General features: G+C 37.5%; 1 protein-coding gene across 28 annotated transcripts in view; it reads right to left on the reverse strand.

Annotated features, from left to right (window-relative positions):
* LOC113261161 (dystonin) overlaps positions 1-23,546 on the reverse strand; it is a 453,463-nt gene that overhangs the window by 148,425 nt on the left and 281,492 nt on the right. For 26 of the 28 annotated variants that reach the window (XM_026507181.4, XM_026507164.4, XM_044387138.3 and 23 more), the window contains 24 exons: positions 21,270-21,389; positions 18,835-18,930; positions 18,619-18,746; positions 15,221-15,314; positions 14,758-14,912; positions 13,234-13,699; positions 13,022-13,150; positions 12,785-12,862; positions 12,492-12,653; positions 12,295-12,399; positions 10,125-10,220; positions 9,408-9,533; positions 8,642-8,794; positions 8,301-8,455; positions 7,954-8,080; positions 7,284-7,467; positions 6,025-6,182; positions 5,333-5,511; positions 4,654-4,792; positions 3,650-3,843; positions 2,336-2,498; positions 1,560-1,643; positions 740-847; positions 117-215 (listed from right to left, as the gene is read on the reverse strand). In XM_026507181.4, the coding sequence (XP_026362966.3) occupies positions 117-215; positions 740-847; positions 1,560-1,643; positions 2,336-2,498; positions 3,650-3,843; positions 4,654-4,792; positions 5,333-5,511; positions 6,025-6,182; positions 7,284-7,467; positions 7,954-8,080; positions 8,301-8,455; positions 8,642-8,794; positions 9,408-9,533; positions 10,125-10,220; positions 12,295-12,399; positions 12,492-12,653; positions 12,785-12,862; positions 13,022-13,150; positions 13,234-13,699; positions 14,758-14,912; positions 15,221-15,314; positions 18,619-18,746; positions 18,835-18,930; positions 21,270-21,389 (3,498 nt within the window). Of the gene's footprint in view, positions 1-116; positions 216-739; positions 848-1,559; positions 1,644-2,335; positions 2,499-3,649; positions 3,844-4,653; positions 4,793-5,332; positions 5,512-6,024; positions 6,183-7,283; positions 7,468-7,953; positions 8,081-8,300; positions 8,456-8,641; positions 8,795-9,407; positions 9,534-10,124; positions 10,221-12,294; positions 12,400-12,491; positions 12,654-12,784; positions 12,863-13,021; positions 13,151-13,233; positions 13,700-14,757; positions 14,913-15,220; positions 15,315-15,431; positions 18,586-18,618; positions 18,747-18,834; positions 18,931-21,269; positions 21,390-23,546 lie in introns of those variants that run through there. The other 2 variants (XM_057304000.1, XM_026507186.4) reach the window with 2 other exon arrangements.

Below are 23,546 nucleotides of genomic sequence, written 5' to 3' on the forward strand. Positions count from 1 at the left end.
TGGTCTAATTAAATAATAACTTATCAACTATGTAAATTTTTGTCATGAAAACTTTTTTTGTTTTGCCAAACATATTGTAGCTCCCTCCAAGTTAGCTGTTCATAGTTAACCGTTACCTCCTCCTCTTCCAGCCTCTTTAATGAATCACCAGCAAATTTAATATATTGTGTCATGAGGGTGACCAGAGCAGTATATCGGGTCCTTAGGTCCATGAACTGTGAATAATGAAATAAACAATAAAAACATAATCTCCAGTGACTCTAAATGAGTTTAATGAACGTTGATTAATAATTGTAACATTAGCCTTTTTGATGGTAAAATACACAATCACCCAGTAATAGTAAGTAGATAGGAATGGGCTTATTACTGCTGTGCAAACCATACTCAATGACAGTTCTCTAAATTTAATTACAAAGTACATTTGCTACTGTCTGCAGTTAATAATTAATCTTGAATAAAGCTTTCCCAAGGATTCTTTTACAACCCTTAATAAAATGCACTGTTTAGGTAAGGGCTTCTTTTTTTGGGACAAGGAAGAAAGTTCTGGAAATGGACCGTAGTCAGGTTTGCACAACACTGTGAAGGTACCGAGTGCCACTGAACTGTACACTTAAAAATGGTTAAAATGGTACATTTTCTATTATGTGTATTATACCACAATACAAATACAGAAATATAATATTTTAGGTACTGTTCCTCTCTTTTATATCCCCTCCCCTCTCTCTTGTACTTTTACTACCTCTTGAATAATGAGATCTGCTGAGCTCTGCATTCTTCGGCGTTTCACTGGAGACTTCTGCTGTGAATCTACCATGGCCCGGTAGGTCATTGTTTGTAATTCATAGTCCTGTATAATGGAGTCAATAAGATTAAATTAATTAAAGCAAAGCATTAATGCTTCATTCTACAGTGACTCAATGCATAGATATTGAACCTGATTTCACTAAGTAACTTTTAAAAATTGCTGCAAAACTACATTCTTAGGAATCTATCTAATCCTGAGATATTTCCAACGTGGTAATAAAAATCAGAAACATTTAGGGTGGTCAGAAAAGTTTCTTAAGTCTCTTTAGAAGCTCATGGAAACATTTAGTTACAATATGCTAGTAATAGTCAGCCTCCCTTTCCCCTGGCTAGGCAATGGCACTGTAGCTCTGGATGGCGAAGGCCCAGGCACTGGCAACAACTTCAAACGCATGAACTGTCTCCTAAGAAAGTCAAGTTCTTTCAGGGAATACTCTACCAACGTTAAAGAGAGAGAGAGAGAGAGATACACAAGCAGCACAAAGTGCTAAGAAACCAATTTCAGAGCTACGCATCTATTCTGACGTGTGTGCAGCTGCACATGTGTGTGACGGAGAGAGGATGAATGAAGCAGAGGCTGACAGGTGACTCACATGTCACAGAGAATTATTAGATAAGTGTCACAGGGCTCCAATGAAGATTCTCTGTTTTCACTATTTACAGAGTGAAGTGAGTTGCAGACACTTTTTTATAAGTATATTGTTGAATCACATACCTGAATATTAAATTTGATGGAAGTAACTGTATCTTCTTACCTTCACAGTAGTTGAGTACTGTTCTGCATATTTTTGACACTCATCCATTTTGCTCTGTTTCATTTCTATTTCGGACACCAGCATCTACAAACACATAGAATTTAGAAGAAAAAGAACAAGGAACTCTATGGTCTTTAACCACTTAAGATACTCAGGAACTAAGAAACAGCCACGCCCTTTCGGTAAAGCTCCTTAGCCCTTTGCACTTAATATGTAAATAAGGCAAATGACAAACTTCTAGATTAAGCCACATAAGTGACACAGCTTCAAGGGGCTTCCAATGTAGAAATTAACTAAACTCCGCAGGAATTATCCAAAAGTAGATTTGAAGGCCCTCATTTTGATCAAAGCAAAACTAGACTCTACTGTCCCCTCAAGATGGAATTAAAAATCTCAAAGAATTCAATTCTCTGTCAAAGGTGGTTGTTTAATTTTCTACCACTAGCCATTTTTATTTATTTCAGATCCTGCAAAACTATTGTGGCCAGCAAAGTACTAAAGAGATTTCCATACTTAGGATTAAATGACCATTAGAAATCTGAACACTGTCCCAACATGCTATTTTCTTATTCCTTATACTTTCAAAAATTACTTCCAAGAAATCAAAGTACATGATGTATGTAGGTTTGGATTACAGGATTTTAATATTTACAATTTACTCCTTATCTTCCTCCAAATAGTTGCTGACTTTTTCTTTTAAAAAGGTAAAGGAAGAGAAGGGTGATGACTGACCACATGCAGACAAAACCTTAGTGTAAGAAGCTGTTTTTACATACCTTCTGCTGATTCAACTGTGTGGCTAGAGTTTTACTATTTTCAGGCTGATTTTCCTGAATCTTTCTCTGGGTAGTTTCAACTTGCTGAATCCAATCATCTAAAGGGTGATAGGTATCTCTGTAGTACTTCAGTGATTTGCCAATGCCTTCTAAGTCCCGTAACCTAAGAGAATAAAAACAAGAGAGTCATAGTTTCCAACAGTATCCATTAAGAGGATGGAAGGTATAGAGAGGAGAGAGGAAATAACGGTACTGCAATGCACTAAGTGTAACAACAGGGGTCTATGTTAAGAATTCAAGGCTATGGTGCCCTGAGGCCTATCTCCAAGGGCACTCCATACTGGCTGAGATGGAATATAAATATTCTGCTCCTGGAGTTGTGCAACTTAGTGATACTGATTATTGTAGGTTCAGGCCTAACAGGCTAAAGCTAAAAGTCAGGAAAATTGTAAACTTCACCATAATTATGATCAATCAGCATGTTTCAAATGCCCAAAGCTTGCATCAAATGGCAGTTCACTTTTGAAATAAAGACAACGTAGTTCAATGGATGGTCCAATGTGGACTCAGTACTTCCTGGAACTGTGATTACATAAAAATACCTCAGTTTCTGTGATTTTAAAACCACTACATTAAACCTACATAACACATATTTTACAGAGACTTAATAACATATATCTAAACATAATCTTACTTCTCAAGAATGGCACTATGTTATAAAAGCATTTTATTTGCATCAATATGAACCTTAAAATGAATGAGAAAGGACACTATTCCATATCATTTAGGATGAGCCCTAAAAACATCCCATATCCTTTTACTTTTCTATTTCAGTCACTGGGTAAATGATTTCAACTTTTTTGTATACTCAATTAAAATGAACATCAGGTCATTTCAATTGCTTCACGCTTCTTAGGTCTAGGACAGACTGCTCCACACAGCCCTCTCAAACACATGCTCCATGCTCTTACTAAATCTTGGTTAGTTGAATGTTGTAAATTGGTCATAATTTCCTTCAGAAAAGGCAAGTAGACTTACTATACAAATGCCAGACTATATCAACAGTTCTAAGAACACAGAGTTGAAAAACATTTATTTTGAAGTTAACTATCTTGCTAAATTCCACCATATCAGAAAGAAATATAATTAGGTAGAGCTCTTGCAATTAACAAAATTAACTATATATGGAAGGTAACTATATGAAAGTAACTGTCTACAGAAGTTTTAAAAAAACCTAGTAAGTTTAGATATTACCTAGAACACAAGGATAAATATTAAATCTGTGCTGAAACTGAACAAAAGAAGGATACTAACCTGTTGTCAATCTGAACATGAATATTTTGCCACCTTTCAACTAATTGATCTGCTTTTTCTTTGTGCCAGTCAAAATCAAGGTCCCGTTCTTTATACGCTTTAAACATTTCATCACTGATGGCTTTAGCTTTCTGCAACTCATCCTCTAATGCATGGAATACCTCTCTCTTTTCATCTACTTCAGATCTCCATTGCTAAAATACATTAATTAGTGAAAGTTATAAAAATGTGTCAACCACTCACTATGTAAACACATGATCTAGTTTTACAAATTATTTGCAAATGACTGATATAAAATCAGATAAAGGAAAGACTATTTTTCATATACAAAAATGATATGTTCCACGAGCCATATGAAACTGTCAATATTTGACTGCACTCTGATCTAAAAAAAAACTATTTTATTAAGTTCAGCCTAATAAAATTTGCATATCAATAAAAATATATTGCACGAGCAAGTTTGCTACCTCTGTAAGTCTTTTTAATTGCCTATTTCTTAAACATCTACTAATCTCATTGTTTAAAAATGAATACATGCATTAAAAATCAATGAGATCATTTGTCACAACTACTTTGCAAGAATTTCATACTCAATGCTTTATACATAGAAAGATCAATACAGATGAATACAACTACCAGTCTTTTTCCTTTCCTGAATTAACTCCTCTACTTACCTCCTTGATGTCTTAAAATAACTACCTCTTTCAGCAAGAGAATCCATTAAAAATAATTTAATTTTTAGCTTCAACTCCTTTTGCTGACATGAATTGATTATAAAAAGCTATTATCACAAAAAGATGCAAATTTCAAATGAGAAGAACTCTCCTCAAACTAAAAATGACTTATTTACACTATGCTATGGTTATGTAGAGACATGAAATGAAATGAATATAAATGTATTCAACTTAAGTTATTTACTAGTTGATGCTTGAAGATCTACCTGCTAGAGAATACTTTTAGAGTACCATCTTAGCAAACAGCCATATGTACCAAAAGGTACATACCTTTAAAGTACTTATCAGGTTCTCGATATTATTCTTGTCAGCTATAACTGCTTCTTCTTCACACAGTTTAGTTTCATAGAGCTTTACAAGGGCTTCTGCTGCCTGAGTGTTTTTCAACACCAGATTAACAGTTTTCAGTCTAAAAAAGAGAATGCAACAATAGCCTACTATTAGTAAATGCTTATTTTCCAATAATGCAGTCATGAAGCACCATTACAACGCACAATATAGCACGTTCTTCGTCTTGGAACACCGATACATTTGCTATGAGATTAACATTCAGCTCTCTTAACGGAGGGCGTTTGCTCCAATCCACCCCCTGCCCCGCAGGTGGTATTCTTCAAGAGATTCTAGGGTAAGGTGGTCTTCTTTCAGCCCTTCTTTACACCAAGCTTGAGAGGAAAATCCTCCAGGCTACAACTGCTAAGGGACTAAAACCATAGGCAAAACGTGGGAAAATCATACAGACGCCCTAATCTCTGAGGCCCATTTCCTTTCAGCATGAAGCATAATAACTTCATGGAAATAATTAACACATTTGTTATTAAGACAAAAAAGGGAATATTTACATTCATTTTTGTGTTTTTAAATGAACAGCACACACATATATATTTATATATACACACAAATATGACAGTTGTATGAAGCAAATTTATAGTACGACAGAGGTTATACATACTTCTCTATGTAAGTAGAAGACATAGAATAGACTTGGTTCATGTTCTGAATGACCACACCGAGCTCAGATCGTAAGGTGGGAACTGATGCAGAGGTTGCTGCTTGACTGAAAAATTCTTCACATTTATTTGTGATTGTTCCCAAGTCATCTTTAAGTCGCTCCAGTTCTTTCTTTAGTTTCTGTAAAATAAAGAATAAACATAAGTATTAGGCTATCACTCTAGATGGGGCATTGTTCTTAAGACAGTTTAAAAACACAATTTACATTATAATCACTGACTTAAAAAGCTAAGTATTCTTTACTTTTTCTTTATCAAGGAAACTAAGCCACGGTTTTCAAGTTTTATAATCAGTAATTCCTTTACTGCCTATCTCCTCAGGCACAAACATCTAACTTAGTGTTTCTGCATTCAGCAGGTGATCAACAAACATGTAATGGCTTTCACTATGAGAAACCCCAAGAGCCTCCATCATAGGGGGTCAGAGGGTGCAAGTTTCTGCGTTTACCTGAGTCAAAGGTAGAACTGAATTAGAGAATTCTAGTTCATAAGCAATAAATACATAATTAGAATTCACAAAGTGACGAGTGGGCAAAGCTGAGCACATGAGAAGGCACTGGAGTTAACAATGAAAGTTACTGAGACAGTAATTTACCTTCAGTGAATTCTGTCCCAACACATTTACAAGTCTCACCTCCTGCTCCGTGATTCTGAACACACTTTCATGCAAATCATCTCTTTCCAGCGGAGTGCGGATCTGCCTAATCAAACGATCTTCACAACTCTCTAATCGAAGTCTGATGTTTCGAACTTCAGAGATGTAGAGATTATACACGGATTCCTCTTGTTCCTCTGTGAAAGTAAATATAATGTTTAGAAAACACTTTGTTTTCTGTCTTCTGGATGTTGCTGGTCAAACTAAGGCTACCTGTCGTCATCACAATCCCACCCTAAGGACATGAACCTTAAAAGAGTCGACCTTACAATTTATGAACAGTTAATAAAATTTCCCTAATGCTATTCTAAGTGCCAATTTCTGATTTAGGATGTCCAAGGAAAGTAACATATTATGCTGTTTTATGTTCACAAAAATCTGAATTACATTAGCTGCAGCTTAATCTTTAAAATTAAAAAAAGTACTTAAAAATGAAATGTAGGTAAAGAATTTGTTGATATTTAAAATCTTTTTAAACAGAATACTAATAAAGTTTTTTGTCTCTAAGTAATATCAAAAGAGTCCAGAATAAACTTTATATTTAATAAAAGTTAACTAGACAGGGGCGCCTGGGTGGCTCAGTCGTTAAGCGTCTGCCTTCAGCTCAGGGCGTGATCCCGGAGTTCTGGGATCGAGCCCCACGTCAGGCTCTTCCACTGGGAGCCTGCTTCTTCCTCTCCCACTCCCCCTGCCTGTGTTCCCTCTCTCGCTGGCTGTCTCTCTCTGTTAAATAAATAAATAAAATCTTTAAAAAAAAAAAAAAGTTAACTAGACAAAATCTTGTCCTTTAACCTCTGTATAAAATCCAGGTTTGGTCAGAGGAAATCTCTGTACTTTCCTCTCAATTTTGCTTTGAATCTAAAACCACTCTAAAAAATCAAGTGTGTTTTAAAAAAAAATCCAGGTTTGGTACATGGAAAAATAACTGAATCTTTCCGAAAGCTAAAGGATCATTCTGAACATTACATTACAAGACACTGAAAATGTTGAAAACCAGATGTATTGAGAATTCACCACTTGTCACATTATTTAGGCATCTTTTTATTAATTGATCATTTAGAAATAAATGAATCCCTCCTTGCTTCTTCCTACCTCACAAATGCTTTTAACGTTCCAGCACCTGTGGCCACCTATCATAGGCTGAGTGACATAACACAATGAAGATCGATTCCCACTGAGCAGAAAAGAGCCTAGACTAAACACCTATGGGGAAAAATACAAGGGTTCCTATGATTTACCTCTTTCTGCTGATTTAAGAAGTTCTTGATAATACTGCTTACATACATTGACCTCCTTCTCCAGTTGTGTTATATCTGAGCCCGAAAATACTTGGGATTCCTGGCTATCTTCCAGGAAATCTTCAAAACGAGATTGTAGGTTACTGAGAACTTGCTGATGTTCACCAGGTAACATTGTCTTTATCTAAAGAAGATCAAAAATCCATGTAAGCAAGCGATTATGGTACTAACAGTAAATGGGCCAGATCTTAAGTTAGGGTCTTCTGGGGTATGTCAGTTCATAGCAATAGTCATAAATAGAAGAACCACGTGAAATTAATGTTATTTTTTATTAACAATTACGAGTTTTAATAGATAAGGAAATACGAGGCTATAAAACATCAAAAAATGAAATCAAACTACATCTACCCTATAAGTCCAAACACTATATCCTGCCTCCCTACCAAAATGTAATAAGCACTGAATGAAATATGTGATCTCCAGATTTCCCTCATTCTTAGAAAGTGCCCTGTATATAGCAGGTAGGTAACAAATACTTATTAAACAGATGAATATTAGCATGGATCTGCTGGACTCCATCCTATTCTGGAACAAATACAAACTCCATCCCTCACGATAATGTGCCCCATATTTTTGGACAGATGAGGCTGATGTGCAGATTCCTACTTACTGAAGCCACATTGCTTGCTCGAATTCTGTCAATTTCATTGATGAGATAATGCCAGGACACTACACTCTTCATGTTTATGTGAGACTCATGCCAAAGAGTCAGGACATTCTGATACTGTTGCTCAATTCTGAAATACATGAAAAAAGCAAACAAACCAAATACTTGATTAAGCCTTTTCGCTCCCTCTGAAAACATGCTGTAATTTTTCTTCCTGTTTGCAAACTATCCCATGTTTACTAGTTCTAGATCCTTCTGATCCTAGGGGCCTTGACAAAGTATTGATTGTTTCTTTAAACTTCAGAGAGCCTCTGGACCCATCTCTATGTGTTTAGTGAATGCATACAAACCTGTTTGCAAAGTCAACGGCTTCTTTGTTCGGTGGAGGAACTGTGAAACACACAGATGGGACCATTGCCTCATTCCCAGTAGGGCTAATGACCTTCCACTTAGCTCGATGAGAGTTGTTGGCCAAAACACACTCATCATCTTTGTAAATGGTTATCTGGTTTTAAATGAAGAAAAGAATAACCAAATGAGATCACTGTTGACTAATGCTTTACCATACCCAATCACGGGATTTTGTTTTGTTTTGTTTTTTTGAGGTGGAAAACTTTACCACTGGTCAGCAATATCACCTCATGTTTAAAAGATAAGAATACTGCCAGAAACCGGTCTGTTTCTAGAATACCTCAATTTGTCTGTAGTCACAGATAGCTTTGATCGGAAGAGAAGTTTTGAGTGGACAGTCAGGATTCCTTGGCTTCAGCTGAATTATTGTTTTGGCTCTCCCCATCAGGCTTGCTACGGTGCTTTTATACTGCAAAAGTTCTTCTTTCTCTTCCTAAGTAATAAATAAGACAGATTTTAAAAAGTAAAAGACTTGTGTTCTGTCTTCTTTTAGGGCTTTATACAAATAAAATTTCATCACAAAAGCCTTCCCTGACCACCTGGTCTAAACACTCAATGCCCCTCCATCCCCTCTTGCATCTCTCTTCCCTTGCTTTGTTTTTTTTTTTTTTTTTTTTCCTCTTTGGCATTTACCACTACACTACATATTTTACTTATTTATCATGTTTAAGGTCTGCTCTCCCTTTAGCGTGTAAGCACCAGGAGAGCAGGGATTCTTGTCTGTTTTCCTCACTGCTCTATCTCCAGTACTTAAAACAGTGTCTAGGATATAAAAAGTGCTTAGAGTTTTTTGTGACTAAACACACACACACATACACAGAACACTCTCAAAACATTTATCTAAAATATTGAGGCAGTCACATAAAAAAGCACTTTTGTTGTACTTGTTAACAGAAAATACTAAAACTGAATGCTTGATCGAATGAGGTGGAAATATCAAGAGTACCCATAAAATATAAAGTTCTGCATATATAGAAATTTGATGAAATACTAATCTAATCCGGATTATACATGACTGATGAAATGCGCAGGTGTCTGTTCGGTACCATTGACTCCTGAACAAGGTCTTCCAGCTTGTGAATGCTGCTTGATCGATCACAGCTGTACTTCCGCTGAATGGCGTCCTTTAGATTCCTTAAGTAATCAGTAGCTTCTTTGGCATCATTGAAAAACTATAGAAAGATGAAAACTGGCAGTTAGAGTGTATCGAATGCCAGTAAAGCAGAGAGTTAGTGGTCAAGTCAGAGTACCAGAGCCCTGTGGACCCCTCATGAGTGAGAACAGAATAAAATCACAAGACCACGTAACAGTCACATGGCTCCTTTACCAAATGACTCTCGAGTTTGGATGATTATCCGTAGTGTCTAAAGTTTATATAGATCTATATTGTGTTTTGACCCTATATCATTTTGGCTGAAATTCTGTTCTACAAATAATTTTTAAGTAGGAGAGAAACTCCAAGAATATTTTAAAACTTCTGAAAAATAAAAAAAAAAGAGCCCTCTGTAACGAAACATTTCTTTATAAAAGACACTTATAAAATAAAGATTTTCTGACATTTTTAAAGGTTTTTAAAGGATTTCCTCCTTAATAGATTGCTTCGATCTATCCTATAGGACCTATGTCCCATATATTCTACAAAGAAAATACTTCAGTTTATTTCCCCCACACATTACATACATGTCCTTAGTAAACTTGAAGGTGCTTTCTATAAATGGGCCAAAATCACAACACCATCAACTGACGTGACTCTATTCACACACCTCGAAATATGCGGTGTTTTCCTTTATGTGCTGCTCCACACACTGGCACAGCTGTAAGATCCAGCTCCACTGCGTCTGCATTGCCGCTCGGTAGGCCTTAAAGATTAAACACAACCACTGCAACCAGCTGAAGAGCAATGACGTGCATACACAGCAAAGCTTTTAAAGGCTTAAAAACTCTGCTATCTAAACAGACGATGAGATTAACAGAGTAAGACTTGAAAATTAGGGTAGTGAAATGTCCCTCTAATGTAAGAGTCCTTACTTGCACGAGGCCAGTCCTAAAAACTTAAATATAAATTAAAAATAAAAATGTAAAAATACAGACCATAATAAATGGTTCTGTAGTTTCCTCTTTGTTTTTGTTTCTAAAACTAGAAACAAAACTAGAAAGTCTTGGGGGGAGGGGGGTGACTTACGTGTTTGTTTTTGCCAGGGGAGGGTTTGGGGAGAGTGGAGAAGAGAGAGTGCAATCCCTTATCACTGTAATTCTGGAACTGCAATTATCATCATACTAAGAATTTTTATTTAAAATATTTTTACTTGAATTTTTAATACAAAGTAAATCTCTCACAAGAGCAAAAACATAACAGAAAGAACATCTACTTAAAGAAAACTTAAAACAGCCTTTTATATTTAAGCTGCAATTCACTGACTTCCAGAAGAGGGCGATCTAGATGCTTTAATGACTACCTTAAGTCAGCCTGTCATTCTTCCCCTTCAGGAAAAACTCACTCCTGCAGAGCTATGCGCAGGCAGGCTTTCTGAATGGAATACACAATGCAGCACTGGAAATCTGGCAACATAACCCGGTCATATTACCTGTGCCCTCAAATTAAGCTACTTTCAGCAAATTGGCTATAAAAGACATATCATTGTGTGTTGTTAGATTATTACTTTCTTTTTTCATATAACATATGAAATAGTGTTGATAATTAACTAAATACTATCCACATACCCACAAGACATTGGATAGACCAATGGAATCGTAAAGATGACTCAGGCTTAATTGTATCCCTCAAACTTTTAGTTAATTAGATTAACATCTCTACATAAAAGTAATCAGGTTCACATTCACATTATCCAGGCCCATTAAAATTCTTAGCCTGTAATCATATCCCCTAACAGTTTTCATCTCTACCTTGAAGAATACTCTATTTTTAGTTTATCATCGTACAAAAGGATACAGACCCTTCATGATTCTAATTTGCTTTCCCTATTACTCCCCCTACTCTTCTGTGTCTTTAACTTCCTATGTGGCATTTCATGGGCATGCAAGACTGTATTTTTATATGAAGAAGGTCAAATATAATAGTCCCAAAACTTCCAACTGAGGTTTAGAATTTTACTAATTTTTTGTACTGTGGCGATTCCAGTGAACAAAGACTATCGGACACCTCTCCTCAACTGTGAGAGTCTGAAGCAGGTAACATTTTAAGCACAGCTCCATTTGTTCCCTCTGGCAATCTACCACGTTTCTCCATGTTTGACGCTCCTCTCACTTCTATATAACCCCCTTTACATTTAGAAAGTCACCAACTCTAACTAGAATAGGACTAAAAAGTAAATAGACTACCACTACCGCACGGGAAACCTGATAAATCCCCTCCCAATTCTCTGCTTCTGGATTTGAAATGTGTGCGCTATGCCATGAGGCTTTGCCAGGTTGTTGTTCCAATACACCTCACAAAACCAGACCATGAATAAAATTATTAAGTAATAACAACAAACACTTCCTGGAACATATGTACCAAGAACTGTACTAAGTGAGAGTATGTTATTCGTCCCGTTCTTAATGGGTTAGAAGGATCGCCCCCACTTTGGACAGGTGAGGGAGGCAAGTAGGTTACATCACTTGCACAATATCACAGTCAAGAAGAAATAAAAAAAATCAAAGTCTGTGAAGTCAAGATCCTTCATATTTACTGTAATACATATCTTTAGCCACGGTAGTTGACAAAGGTACCTTTATTTGAAGTGATGGTGGGTGACACACTTAGAGAAAGCAAGAGAGTTAAAGGCAAGAATCACTATGATTTATCAGAAATGTTATTTTTGAGCCATGCTGTAACAAAAGTTTGTATTTTTCAATTTATCAGCAATAAAAGAATCTGAAAGGTAATCATCAAATGTCAATACTCAACCATGACCATTATACTTTCTGACTTACCTCGATCGTCAGTCGGGCTGGGTGATTTTCCAAAAGTAGCTGTTCTGCAATCTCTTGAACTGACTTAATATTTTCCTCCTTTTGATCCAGTTCTCTCATTAATTCCTAATGTAAGAAAGAATGAAGAAGCGAGGTTAGAAAGGAGATCTAAACCTGAGATAACGACTTCGGCATTCAATGAGAAGGGCTGTACGTACAGCATGGTAATCTTTTTTCCGAGCTATGTTGGTATTTCTTTCACTCCAGTCATAAGCGACTTCCTCTTCTTCTTTTTCATTCAACCAAATAAGTTCATTAGTTGCACGAGTTACAAAATTATGGAGTGTATCAAGGTGCCGTTCTTGATTCCGGGATGTATTCTTTGGAAGAAAAATCATTGTAAGAATCATGTCTTGACCAAATAGAGAGAAGGGAAATTCTTGGCAAAAGTAAAAAAAAAAAAAAAAAAAAAAGAGTTAAAAAAAGTTTAAAAAAAAACCAAAAAACTTACCAAGAGTTTTGCATACTGACTCTCTAATCGGTGTAACTTTTCAGCATAAGTTAGTTTCAGAGGTGCTGTCATTTGAATCTATAACATAGGATACGAAGACATTGAGTTTAGGGATCTTAAGGAATTCTGACTCATACGTAATACTGTATCTATATTTTGTTATAGGGTCTTTATTTAAAAAGAGCAAAAAAAACAGCAAGCTAAAATGAAATACACACAGATTTTAAGTTCACATACCTCACTGATTTTAGCTTCTTTAAGGCTAGATTCAAATTCTTCAATAGCTCTGTGAACATTTTTATGATTTTCTAAATGGCTTTCAACACTTGGCAAATCCGATCCCCACTCAGTGCGGTCCAGCTGCACCTTTAATCAGAAAGATACTAGAGTTAAAAAACAAACTGACAGCAATGAAGACTGAAACTTTCAGGTAGAATAAACCTTTTTACCTGCATCTCATCAACCCAATTCAAAAGATCCTGAACAAATTTCATGTTGACTTCCTCTTCTGTTAGATTCTGATCCAGCAAAGACGACTTCAGAAGGGGCTTTCGGATCTGCATCAACTTCAGAGTTTGCAATGAATTGGTCTCTACTCCTGAACAGAAACTTGGAACCAATCCCCCTGATGGGAAACCAGGTGTATAAGCCGGAGTGACAGATGGAGTCAGGCGGGAAGTCAGACCTGATGACAGGCCTGAGGTCACACTAGAAGGGGTCAGGGAAGGCGTTAAACCCTGGGTCAGCCCTGAGTTCAGACTGGGGTTTAAGGTCTGTGCAAATCCTGAGTTTAAACTTTGAGTGATTCCTGATATCATGAGTTTCGTCTGTTCCGTTGTCAGCATGCGTCCTTTGCTGTACACGGAGGAACATTCATTCCTTAAGGCCATAATTTCATCACGCAGTTTTGCAACCCTGAAAAGAAAATCAAAAGGGATAAACTATAATATACGTTTCACAAAGAGTGAACCCTAATGCCAACTATGGACGTTAGTTAACAGTTTTATCAATACGGGCTCATCAATTGTAACAAATGGATCACACTAATTCAAGATGGTTGATAATCAGGGAAGGGGGGTAAAAAGGGGCATATGGGAACTCTGTATTTTCCTATCAATTTTTCTGTAAACCTGAAGTGTTCAAAAAAACAGTCTACTAAAAAAAAGTCACTATATCATATTAATAAAATTTTGCATCACAATTTTTTTCACAGAACTTTGTGCTGTGAGCACTTTCCATATTATCACAAAGTCTTTATAACTACCACTTATAATGAACATAATTACTACACTATAATGTGATCATTCTCCTACTGTTTGACATGTAGGATATTTCCAAATTTTGTTATTATAAAATATCTCTAACATGAACAAAACGTTTTTCTATATTTACATATTTTCTATATTTAAAATTATTATAAATTCCTAAAAGTGAAATTACTAGGGTCAAGGTATCATTTACAATTTTTGCTTTATATATATCTCATACATATATTTATACTAAATACAGTCTACAACCTGAAAATGTTCCATCCCTACCCTGAAACCCACTTCTCAGAGATGGAGAATTTTATACATACATTTTTTCCCCAACATTTTATTATAAACATTTCATGACAGGATAAACAGAAAACTTAAAAAGTGAGTTATAAAGGATACTTTCTTTATATTTTCCGTTTTTTAAATGTCATACAAATATTTTAACTCGAAGTATGTTAGTTATTACAGTATTAAATGTACTATTTATTATTATATTGTATTGTATGTACTATAAAATATTTTTCCTATTACTTATCTTTGAATAAGTACCTAATTAACATATCAAAATATATCAGAATTAAGGTGACACACATTTCCAACTGAAAAGAGCATAAGAAATATATTTCATAAAACTGCCACACTCTACATTTCCATCGCAAGTGTCCATGAAGCAATTCCACAGAGGGACAGAGTATGAACAAGCAGGAATCTTACCTCTGTACCAATTGATCTGCCTGGTAGTATTTTCCGTCAATGAGAATCTGTACGTCAATTACATGCTGGCGTAAAAGGTTCTCACATTCAAGTATATACCCGGCAATTTCTGCTTCGTTCTGAAACTGCACCCCTGATTCTAATCTTTTAGAATCCTGTGTTTTAAAAGAACTCAACATTAATTCCATGAAACAAGTTTCAAAACTAGCTTCAAATATAAAACTCAAAATACTGGAATGAAAAGCTACTTGGGTCTTCTCTGTTTTCTCTTTTGTTTCAAAAATAGGTTTTCTCTTTACGGACTGTTCCTCAAGAGAGTGAACAGTGATCACAATCTTTAACGAGCTTTAAGTTTCAGTAGAAGACAATACGAAGATCAACCAAATGTTATACAAAAGTTTTAGTTCATCCAAAGGTACAGACCCCTCCACCACAATCCCAGTGGCCCCTAAAATTAACTTACAGACTGGAGAGCATTTCGGGCAAGTATCAGTTTGTCTTCACAGATGACACTGTCCCTTTGAACTCGGTTGGCAATCTGCTGTAACATTTCCAACCTAAAAGAAGAGACAGAACAAATGAAAGTCTCTCTCTTTCAAGTCAGAAAGTTCTCCACCCCTGAAAAATGCCTCCCCGCCAAACAGTACAACAATCCTACAGCAAGGATTCAATACCTGTGTCCGTCAAGGGATTCATTGCCGAAGCTAATGCAGGAGTTGATCAGTGTTGGACCACAATTAACCGAGAGAAAGTTTTCATTTGAATCCAGACTGGTTCGGGTGCTAGTAGTGTTACTAAACACAGAATCGCTACTTCGGTAGCTGTAACTACTACTGTGCATGTTTAGTCCTGAAAGGATGTTCCTCCTTTGACCATTCCAAGCAGACGAAAAAGTAGAAGGTCTGCTAAAAGCTCTACTTCTAACGGTGAAAAGCGGCAGCTAAATGTCACAGCCGAAAGGGCTCCTTAAATATGCTCCAACCTGCATATTTAACACGCAGCAAATAATATGCTGATAACTATTCAAAAGAATCTCGCCTAAAGCCATGTGTTTGCTAGCTGAGGTTTGCCTTTTGTAGCCCGCATTAAAACTCTACAAGTATGGACAAGGCAGGCTGATCAGGGCGTCACTGGAAAAGATTTGCCAAATACTTTCATCAAGAGTCATCCCATTGCAGGCACCTAAAAAACAACTCAGATGCCTCCCTGAAGCCCAGACACGATTAGTAAAGGCTATTCAGGCAATACCAATCATCTGCTTAAAAACACAAATATTCAATCACAGCCTGACTTTTGTAAAGGGCCAGGTCTGTCCTGAGTAACACAAGGCTAAATACTGGTACTTAGAAGCACCTAAAAACAAATGAGTTTGATGAGAAACAAAGTACATTTCCATTTTAACCGCCACGTCGTTTATCAGGTTATATGAACTGGAAAAGTAGCCATTGGCCTTTCTTTATATGACATGCTCTCAGGAATGTCACCTCTAATTTTACTATAGTCACTTTATATTTTTAAAAGCCAAAGTGCTAAGTAGAGTATCAATGCAATGCTTGCAAATTCAACTTGTCTGTGCTTGTTTTTTCCTTTCGATAGGTTATTGCATGGCAAAAGAACATTGGTTCTTTCTCATTTATCTTTTCCACATTCCCACGTCACATAGTTATTATTTGCAATTAATAGTTAATGCCAAAAAACTTGTTGCATCAAGAAAAATGAAGGCATTTATCCAACCAAACATTTTTGTGCTGCCAACACTACAAAGCCAAACTGTTGCTTCTCCACTCTAAAGGTAGGTATTTTTCTTTTTGGATGGCAAGAAAGGGGAAATTTGAGAGTATCATGTCAAATATACTTAGTAAACAGAGAGGCGTGAAATAATAACAGCCGCTCTCGCATTTATTCAGCTATTAGTATGTGCCCGGAAATAAACTAATCATTTTACATGCATGACCTCATCTCATACTCAACCACCAAATGTGGCAGGTACTATTACAGCCTGTTTACAAATCAGGAAACTGAGGCTTAGGAAGGTCAATGAACTTGTCTAAGATCACATGACCTGCAAATTGAGCAAAAAATCTTATCCAGGATTGACTAGCTCCTGGACCGTGAACTCCTGACCACTGCATTAAAATCAGGCTACTGGGGCGCCTGGGTGGCACAGCGGTTAAGCGTCTGCCTTCGGCTCAGGGCGTGATCCCGACGTTATGGGATCAAGCCCCACATCAGGCTCCTCTGCTATGAGCCTGCTTCTTCCTCTCCCACTCCCCCTGCTTGTGTTCCCTCTCTCGCTGGCTGTCTCTATCTCTGTCAAATAAATAAATAAAATCTTTAAAAAAAAATAAATAAAATAAAATAAAATCAGGCTACTGTTCTGACAACTAAAAATCTACTCCCTATCCTTTCTCAGACATTTTTCCATTACTTCCGATGAGCTTAAGTGTATAATTTTAATCACCCAACATGATCTCCTCCATAAAAGGTACATCCTGGGTATTTCAAGCTTACTTTGGATCTAGATCCAGTTATGCAGATAGAATATTACACTTTAACAGGAATGTAATTAGTAATTTAATAAACGACTGACAAGTTGACTTGCTCTCGTATCTTCAATGCATTATTTCCTATTTCATCAATGTGGAAAGTCATGTGTGGGGCACAAAGAACATGAGTACACTAAGTGCTTCTCTGTGTGCCAGGCACTGCACTGAGCACTGGCAACACGAAGGACAGCAAAAACAAGTCTGTCTCCACGTTCTTGGAGCCCATAACTGTGAATGGGTGGCCCTTAATCCAACGATCACAGAAACAAATATAAAATTACAACTGAGATATGAAGGAACACTGCATGTAAATATGAGAGTTATAATCAAGACATCTGAACCAGCCTGGGAGACCACAGGAAGTTTCTTGAGGAAGTCACACTGGAGCCAGGATCTGAGACTGATCAGGAGTGAAGGGACAGGGAGGATAAGGAAACTTCTCTGCCAAAGGAACAGATGGTCCAAAGATCCTCTTGGCACATCAGGGCTCCTGAGAGACTGTCAGTGTGGCCACACTAGAAAGAGCAAGGATGGTGTCGAGTGAGGCAGCCAGAGAGGTGCACCGACCACACAGGCCTTATAGTGGGAGGCCCAGCTCCTAGGGAGCTCACAGCTCATGAGGAACGGAGATCACAATTCCCTTCCCAAGTGCCAAAGTCAGGCTGTGAGGGAAGTACTATAATGGACAAATCCATTCAACAAATGTCTCCTAACGACTAATCAGTGCTTTCCCAGGCAACTGGGTGTAGTGCACGAGAGAGAATGATAGAGTCAGTGATGATTTCATGGAATAAATATATTTGTAGAGGTGGGAATTTGAACCAACATTTCCTGAGTGTTTTCTAGATGCCACTTCATTGCCCTCTAAGTGGAGAAAGACTAGACTCCTGTTTCCATTGCCCCATGGAAAGAGGGCCATAGCAAATATATAGCAAGAAACAAAATAAGTTAACTGCTGACCTACATATCAGCTTCTGGATCCAGGCCCTGATGAATTAAAAGCCCGTATGGGAAATTCTCACAGGTAATTTAGATGATCAGATAAGACGTCACACACCAACCTATCCTACCAGGTCCTATTTAAACATTACTTCACTGATTATTCCTCAAACCTATTGGAAGTGTTTCTGGATAAGAAAATGAGGAATCAGAGAGACTAAGTGACTTATCCAGGGTCACACAGACAAGGACATGAAAAATATGAATGTTGGTCCTAGGTCTGCCTGGCTCCAAACTTAAGTACCTTCTATGAGAACAAAGAGTCACCTCCAAATGCCCAGCCTGATATCCATGGCAGAAAACACCTCCAGCCTACCTTTCCACTTCTGGACGAAGTGCCTTCTCCCTCTCGAGCATGGCAATAATGAGTTTTCCCCACTCTTTCTCTATGTCATTTGGATGATAACCTTGCAGTAGTTTGATACGTCCAAATTCTATCCAAATCTTGAGAAAAACAAAAAAATTTAATATGAAGCAAGGATTAAAAAAAAAAAAGATTGTGCCTGACAGTACAAAGGAAATTTTTGCTTACCTCTAATAACTTATATAGGCGTTTAATTTTTGATTTTTCTGTCTCCTTTGGTGGAATTTCTGTTTCTTTAAACTGTAAATACTGATTATAAAGTGCCTAAAGTGAAAGGGAAAATAAATGAAGGCCCAAACTTCAAAGACCTATTTTCATTACTGCATAATGTTACCATTTCAAATGCTATTTACTGTGTCATATGCATTCAGTGGAATTCCTTTATAAAACTGACACCTAAGGACAATACCAATTCCCAGCTAGTCAGTGACTAGGTTACAGTATGCAAGATTTGACAAGGGTGTAATTACCGACGTGAGCCATGATTCAACATATGCCATGTAGGGATCTGAATAGTAATAAACCATGGCAGTGTTTAGTAGGGCTCTACCTAAAATCTCGCATCATACAAACAAGAAAACACATCCTTTAAAAGATGCACTTTCCAAATGTTGCATTTTAGCTTTTAGCTTTTGTAAAAATATCTGATGCAATTCCTATCAAGAAAAACGTGTTCTCTTCTGTATCATGGATCTCGCCTTGGAAATAGAATTCTATCACACAGAATTCTTATCGCATAGCTAAACCTTGGTTTCCATGGCCCAATTCTTATCACATAGCTAACCTTGGTTTCAATGTCCCAAGTTAAACAGATCTTTTAATAAACAAATATAGATGCTATTGGCTGCTGCTTTTATTATAGAAGTTTCAGCCATATAATTAAATTATCTGGTTTGTAGATACTAATCTGAAAATCTCTTAAATATAACTTATTACATTAAAAAGGACCTTCGTTAAAATTATGTAGATAAAACATATCCGCATTTAATAAATATATACTAATTATTTCATTTTAATTCATGCTGTTTTTTTAAAAATTCCCTGTAAAACCTCAGGCAGCCACATTTCTGAAGGAGTCCATTCAGTGTTTTGCTAGCTAATGAAACTATTGGCATTGCCCATGATGTTTTCTTCCATGTATGACGTGATATCCTGGGCACCAGCAAGTAACCTGTGCAGTCCTCAAACTTCTTCCAAAACATTAATCTGCATTCATCAGAAGCCAGTACAAATTTACCCAAGTGTCTGGACAACAGGAATCCATCTGGAAATAAGTTTACTTGAAATCTGAAAATTGCTTTGAACCCAAATTGCAATGCTTCGGGACATCCATTAGAAAATGAGTTCACAATGCCATTATGTGCTACAGACCACGCCTGGGGGCTGGGGCGAAGGAAGGGGGGATCTTTCTGGCCCTGGAAAGGTTTGCATCCACACAGGGAGACATCACACAAACAACTTGAGAACACTTAAAAAGCATCATATCAACCCGTGCCAAGTAACTTTGTGCCAGGGACAAACTCCCCATGGCAATGTGAATAAAAACTGTTCCACAGATGTTCTGTACGGATGCAGAAACACAATGAATAACTTTACAGGATCCACCCGGGTTATCACAGTTTTTGCAATTCCAGTTTGATTTAAAAAAAAAAAAAGCCTATAATTCAAGGAATTAAGACTTTGTTATTAATATTCACATGATCAGTTTCTTGAAATAAAGCAGACTACTTTGTTATTACAAGCCCAAATATACAAAATGAGACAATATTTTTCAATGAGTGTACATATGTATAATTCCTTGATATTTCTATAATGTCTTTGCCTCACAGAGGTGGACCTGTTTTTAGATAAGTAGCAAATGTTTTACTAAGTGAATTCATTGATACTGGAAGTCAGGTGTGTATTTTTGATTCCACGGTGAGAGTATATACCTCTTGCTATACAAAATGAACCCTCTGAAGCAGTTTTTAACAGGGTTCAACCACAGGCACATTCCCAACCACTGTTAAACTTGTACCAGCTTCCCAGAGACCCTCCTGCCTCAGCCATCCATCTGGTAGGCTCCAAGCATTCCCCATGCTCCAAAAACACTTTGGTAATGTCAGTTCCAAGGTCTCTCAAATTATATCTTACTACTCTCAACAACTCAAAGCTAAGGGACTATAAATTTTTTTAAGATATTGCTGCTGTTATGTTTTAATTATTAAAATCTACCTCCATTTTCTCTGAATAATAGGAGATGAATAAATTTTAAAATTGCCTATTTATTAGTGGCTTACCAAGGGCAATTTTTCTTGAACTTCTGGAATTGTGGAATTATTATAACATTATTTAGAAGTTTAATAATCAGGGCACCTGGGAGGCTCTGTTGGGTAAGCACCTAACTCCTGATTTTGGCTCAGGTCATGATCTCAGGGTCATGGGATCGAGCCCTGAGTCCAACTCCATGCTTAGCACAGAGTCTGCTTAAGATTCTCTCTCTCTCTCTGCCCCCCTCCCACTCACAGACTCTCTCTAAAAAAATAAATAAAGTAAAATAAAATATTTTTTAAAGAAGTTTAATAATCAACTCAGTCCTTTGTAACTTCTACAGTGACACAGACCTTAAGTTCCACAGGATTATTAGGAAATGTTCTCTCAGACATTGTGGTCACATGGTGTCTAATCCACTGAATGAGGTAGTTCACCATATTCTGGTATTCAATCCATTTGACTTCAACATCCTGAAACAATAAAATGACAGAAAAGATCCATATCTGCAGATAGTAACATTCAAATCTAACACTACTTAGTCAGAGGTCATTCTGAGAATTTATATGTCTTTAAGCCGGACAGTCAGAACCAGCTCAATGTCTTCTCACTTTCCACCCAGTCCCACATAAACAGCTTTAAAAACATGGTAGCAACATTTGACAATGAAGAGTAGCCCGATGAGTGCTACTTCTGATTCAGAGACAGTGGCTGCCTGGGGCACTGTGTTAAGAAGGCTTCTGAGGCTGCATCCAAATGCAGAAGGAAAAAACACTGTGATTATTCTGGGGTGTTTTCCAGGCACTCAGCAAGAGGGAGTAATAGCGTGTACAACCCGGGTTAGCTGCCATTGTCTGCCAACCTTTCTAGATCTAAATCCACTGTCTATCTGAAACCCAAAGATCTATATAATATGTAGAAAAGTAGGCAGGAGTGAAAACTATAGGAAATGTATACAATAGGATTACTCATTAAACAAACTTTAAAAATGGAGGAAACTGGAAGGCTGTCACCTGCTATGTTCAATTAAGTATCTGTTGAGTGCTTATTACGTATAAAGCGTTGTGCTAAGTGTTGCAATAAGAATTTAATACTTTAGGGGCGCCTGGGTGGCACAGCGGTTAAGCGTCTGCCTTCGGCTCAGGGCGTGATCCCGGCGTTCTGGGATCGAGCCCCACGTCAGGCTCCTCTGCTATGAGCCTGCTTCTTCCTCTCCCACTCCCCCTGCTTGTGTTCCCTCTCTCGCTGGCTGTCTCTATCTCTGTCAAATAAATAAATAAATAAATCTTTAAAAAAAAAAAAGAATTTAATACTTTAAGAATAATACCTTTTATCAAAGAGTCACTGTCTAGATGGGGAGGCAAGAGAGTCATAATATAAACAGTTAATCAAAATGAAAAGCAGCATTTAATTAAGTGTTGAAATACCTGAAACAGGTAATATATGCTAAGGGCTGAGATAATAATCGGGTAAGCATAAATGTGCCTGAAAAAGGTCACCAAAGGATTCTTGGGAAAGGTTGTCCCTGAGCAGTTCTGCAACAACCAGTAAGTAACTCTTTGGTGGGTGGGGGGAGGACAAAAGATAGGGAGTCCCAAGTGAGTCATGACTCTGACCTAGAAATGCCCCAGGTACCAGCAGACAGTGTGTGTTGAAACACTGTAGCTAAAAAAGTAGGCAAGCAGAATTAATATACGCAGCATTTTAAAAAAAGATCTTATTTATTTATTTATTCAACAGAGTGAGAGAGACAGCACAAGTTGGGGAGGGGCACCGGGAGAGGGAGAAGCAGGCTCCCCGCTAAGCAGGGAGCCCAACGCGGGGCTCAATCCCAGGACTCCGGGATCACGACCTGAGCCGAAGGCAGACACTTAAGGACTGAGCCACCCAGGCACCCTAATATATGCAAAATTTTGATGTCAGAATAGACTGGATTTCACCTCACAGGCCATATGTAATCACTGAAAGTTTTCAAGCTAAAGACGTCAGGTTTTAGGAAGATCAATTTGGTGACAATGTGCAATACTGATGGGAAGAGAAAAGCAATGGAGATGGAAGTGTATGAAAAAGCCCTCATCCTAGTTCTACTGTGAAGGGGTAAGAGTCAGGAACGGGGGGAAGGGGATAAGAAGGTGAGACAAGGCTTGGCCACAAGAAACACTCTCAAGCAATGCTCAGTACTGACTTGGCAGACATCACAGCAGAGGATGAGCATGGGAGCAGGTTACTCAGGGATCAGGAGAGGATAAACCTCTGACAGAAAGAACAAGGCAAAGAGAATGGGACTAAATCTAGAAACAAGAGCACACAGAGGTGAGAAAGAGACCAGAAAAGAGAGCTCACCGAGGTGCGTTCCAACATCTTTGAAATGAAATAGCAAAAAAAGGGAATCTGCAAGAAGAGGAGCAGAAGCCAGGGTGAAGGGGCTCGTCCCCAAATTCATAACACCTGCAGGGCTTCCTGTTCTCTTCCAGAGATACCGAAGTACGTGTACTTGAACTGAATCACACAAATCTTTGGGAAACGGTGGACTAATAAGGAGCCCAAAGCTCCCTGTACTGGACACCTCACCCTGCTTACGATGTAGCTCTGGTAGTTTGGCAAAGTCAAATAACCTTCCTCTAAATATC

This window comes from Ursus arctos, unplaced genomic scaffold, assembly GCF_023065955.2.
Source record: "Ursus arctos isolate Adak ecotype North America unplaced genomic scaffold, UrsArc2.0 scaffold_29, whole genome shotgun sequence".
Classification (NCBI taxonomy): domain Eukaryota; kingdom Metazoa; phylum Chordata; class Mammalia; order Carnivora; family Ursidae; genus Ursus; species Ursus arctos.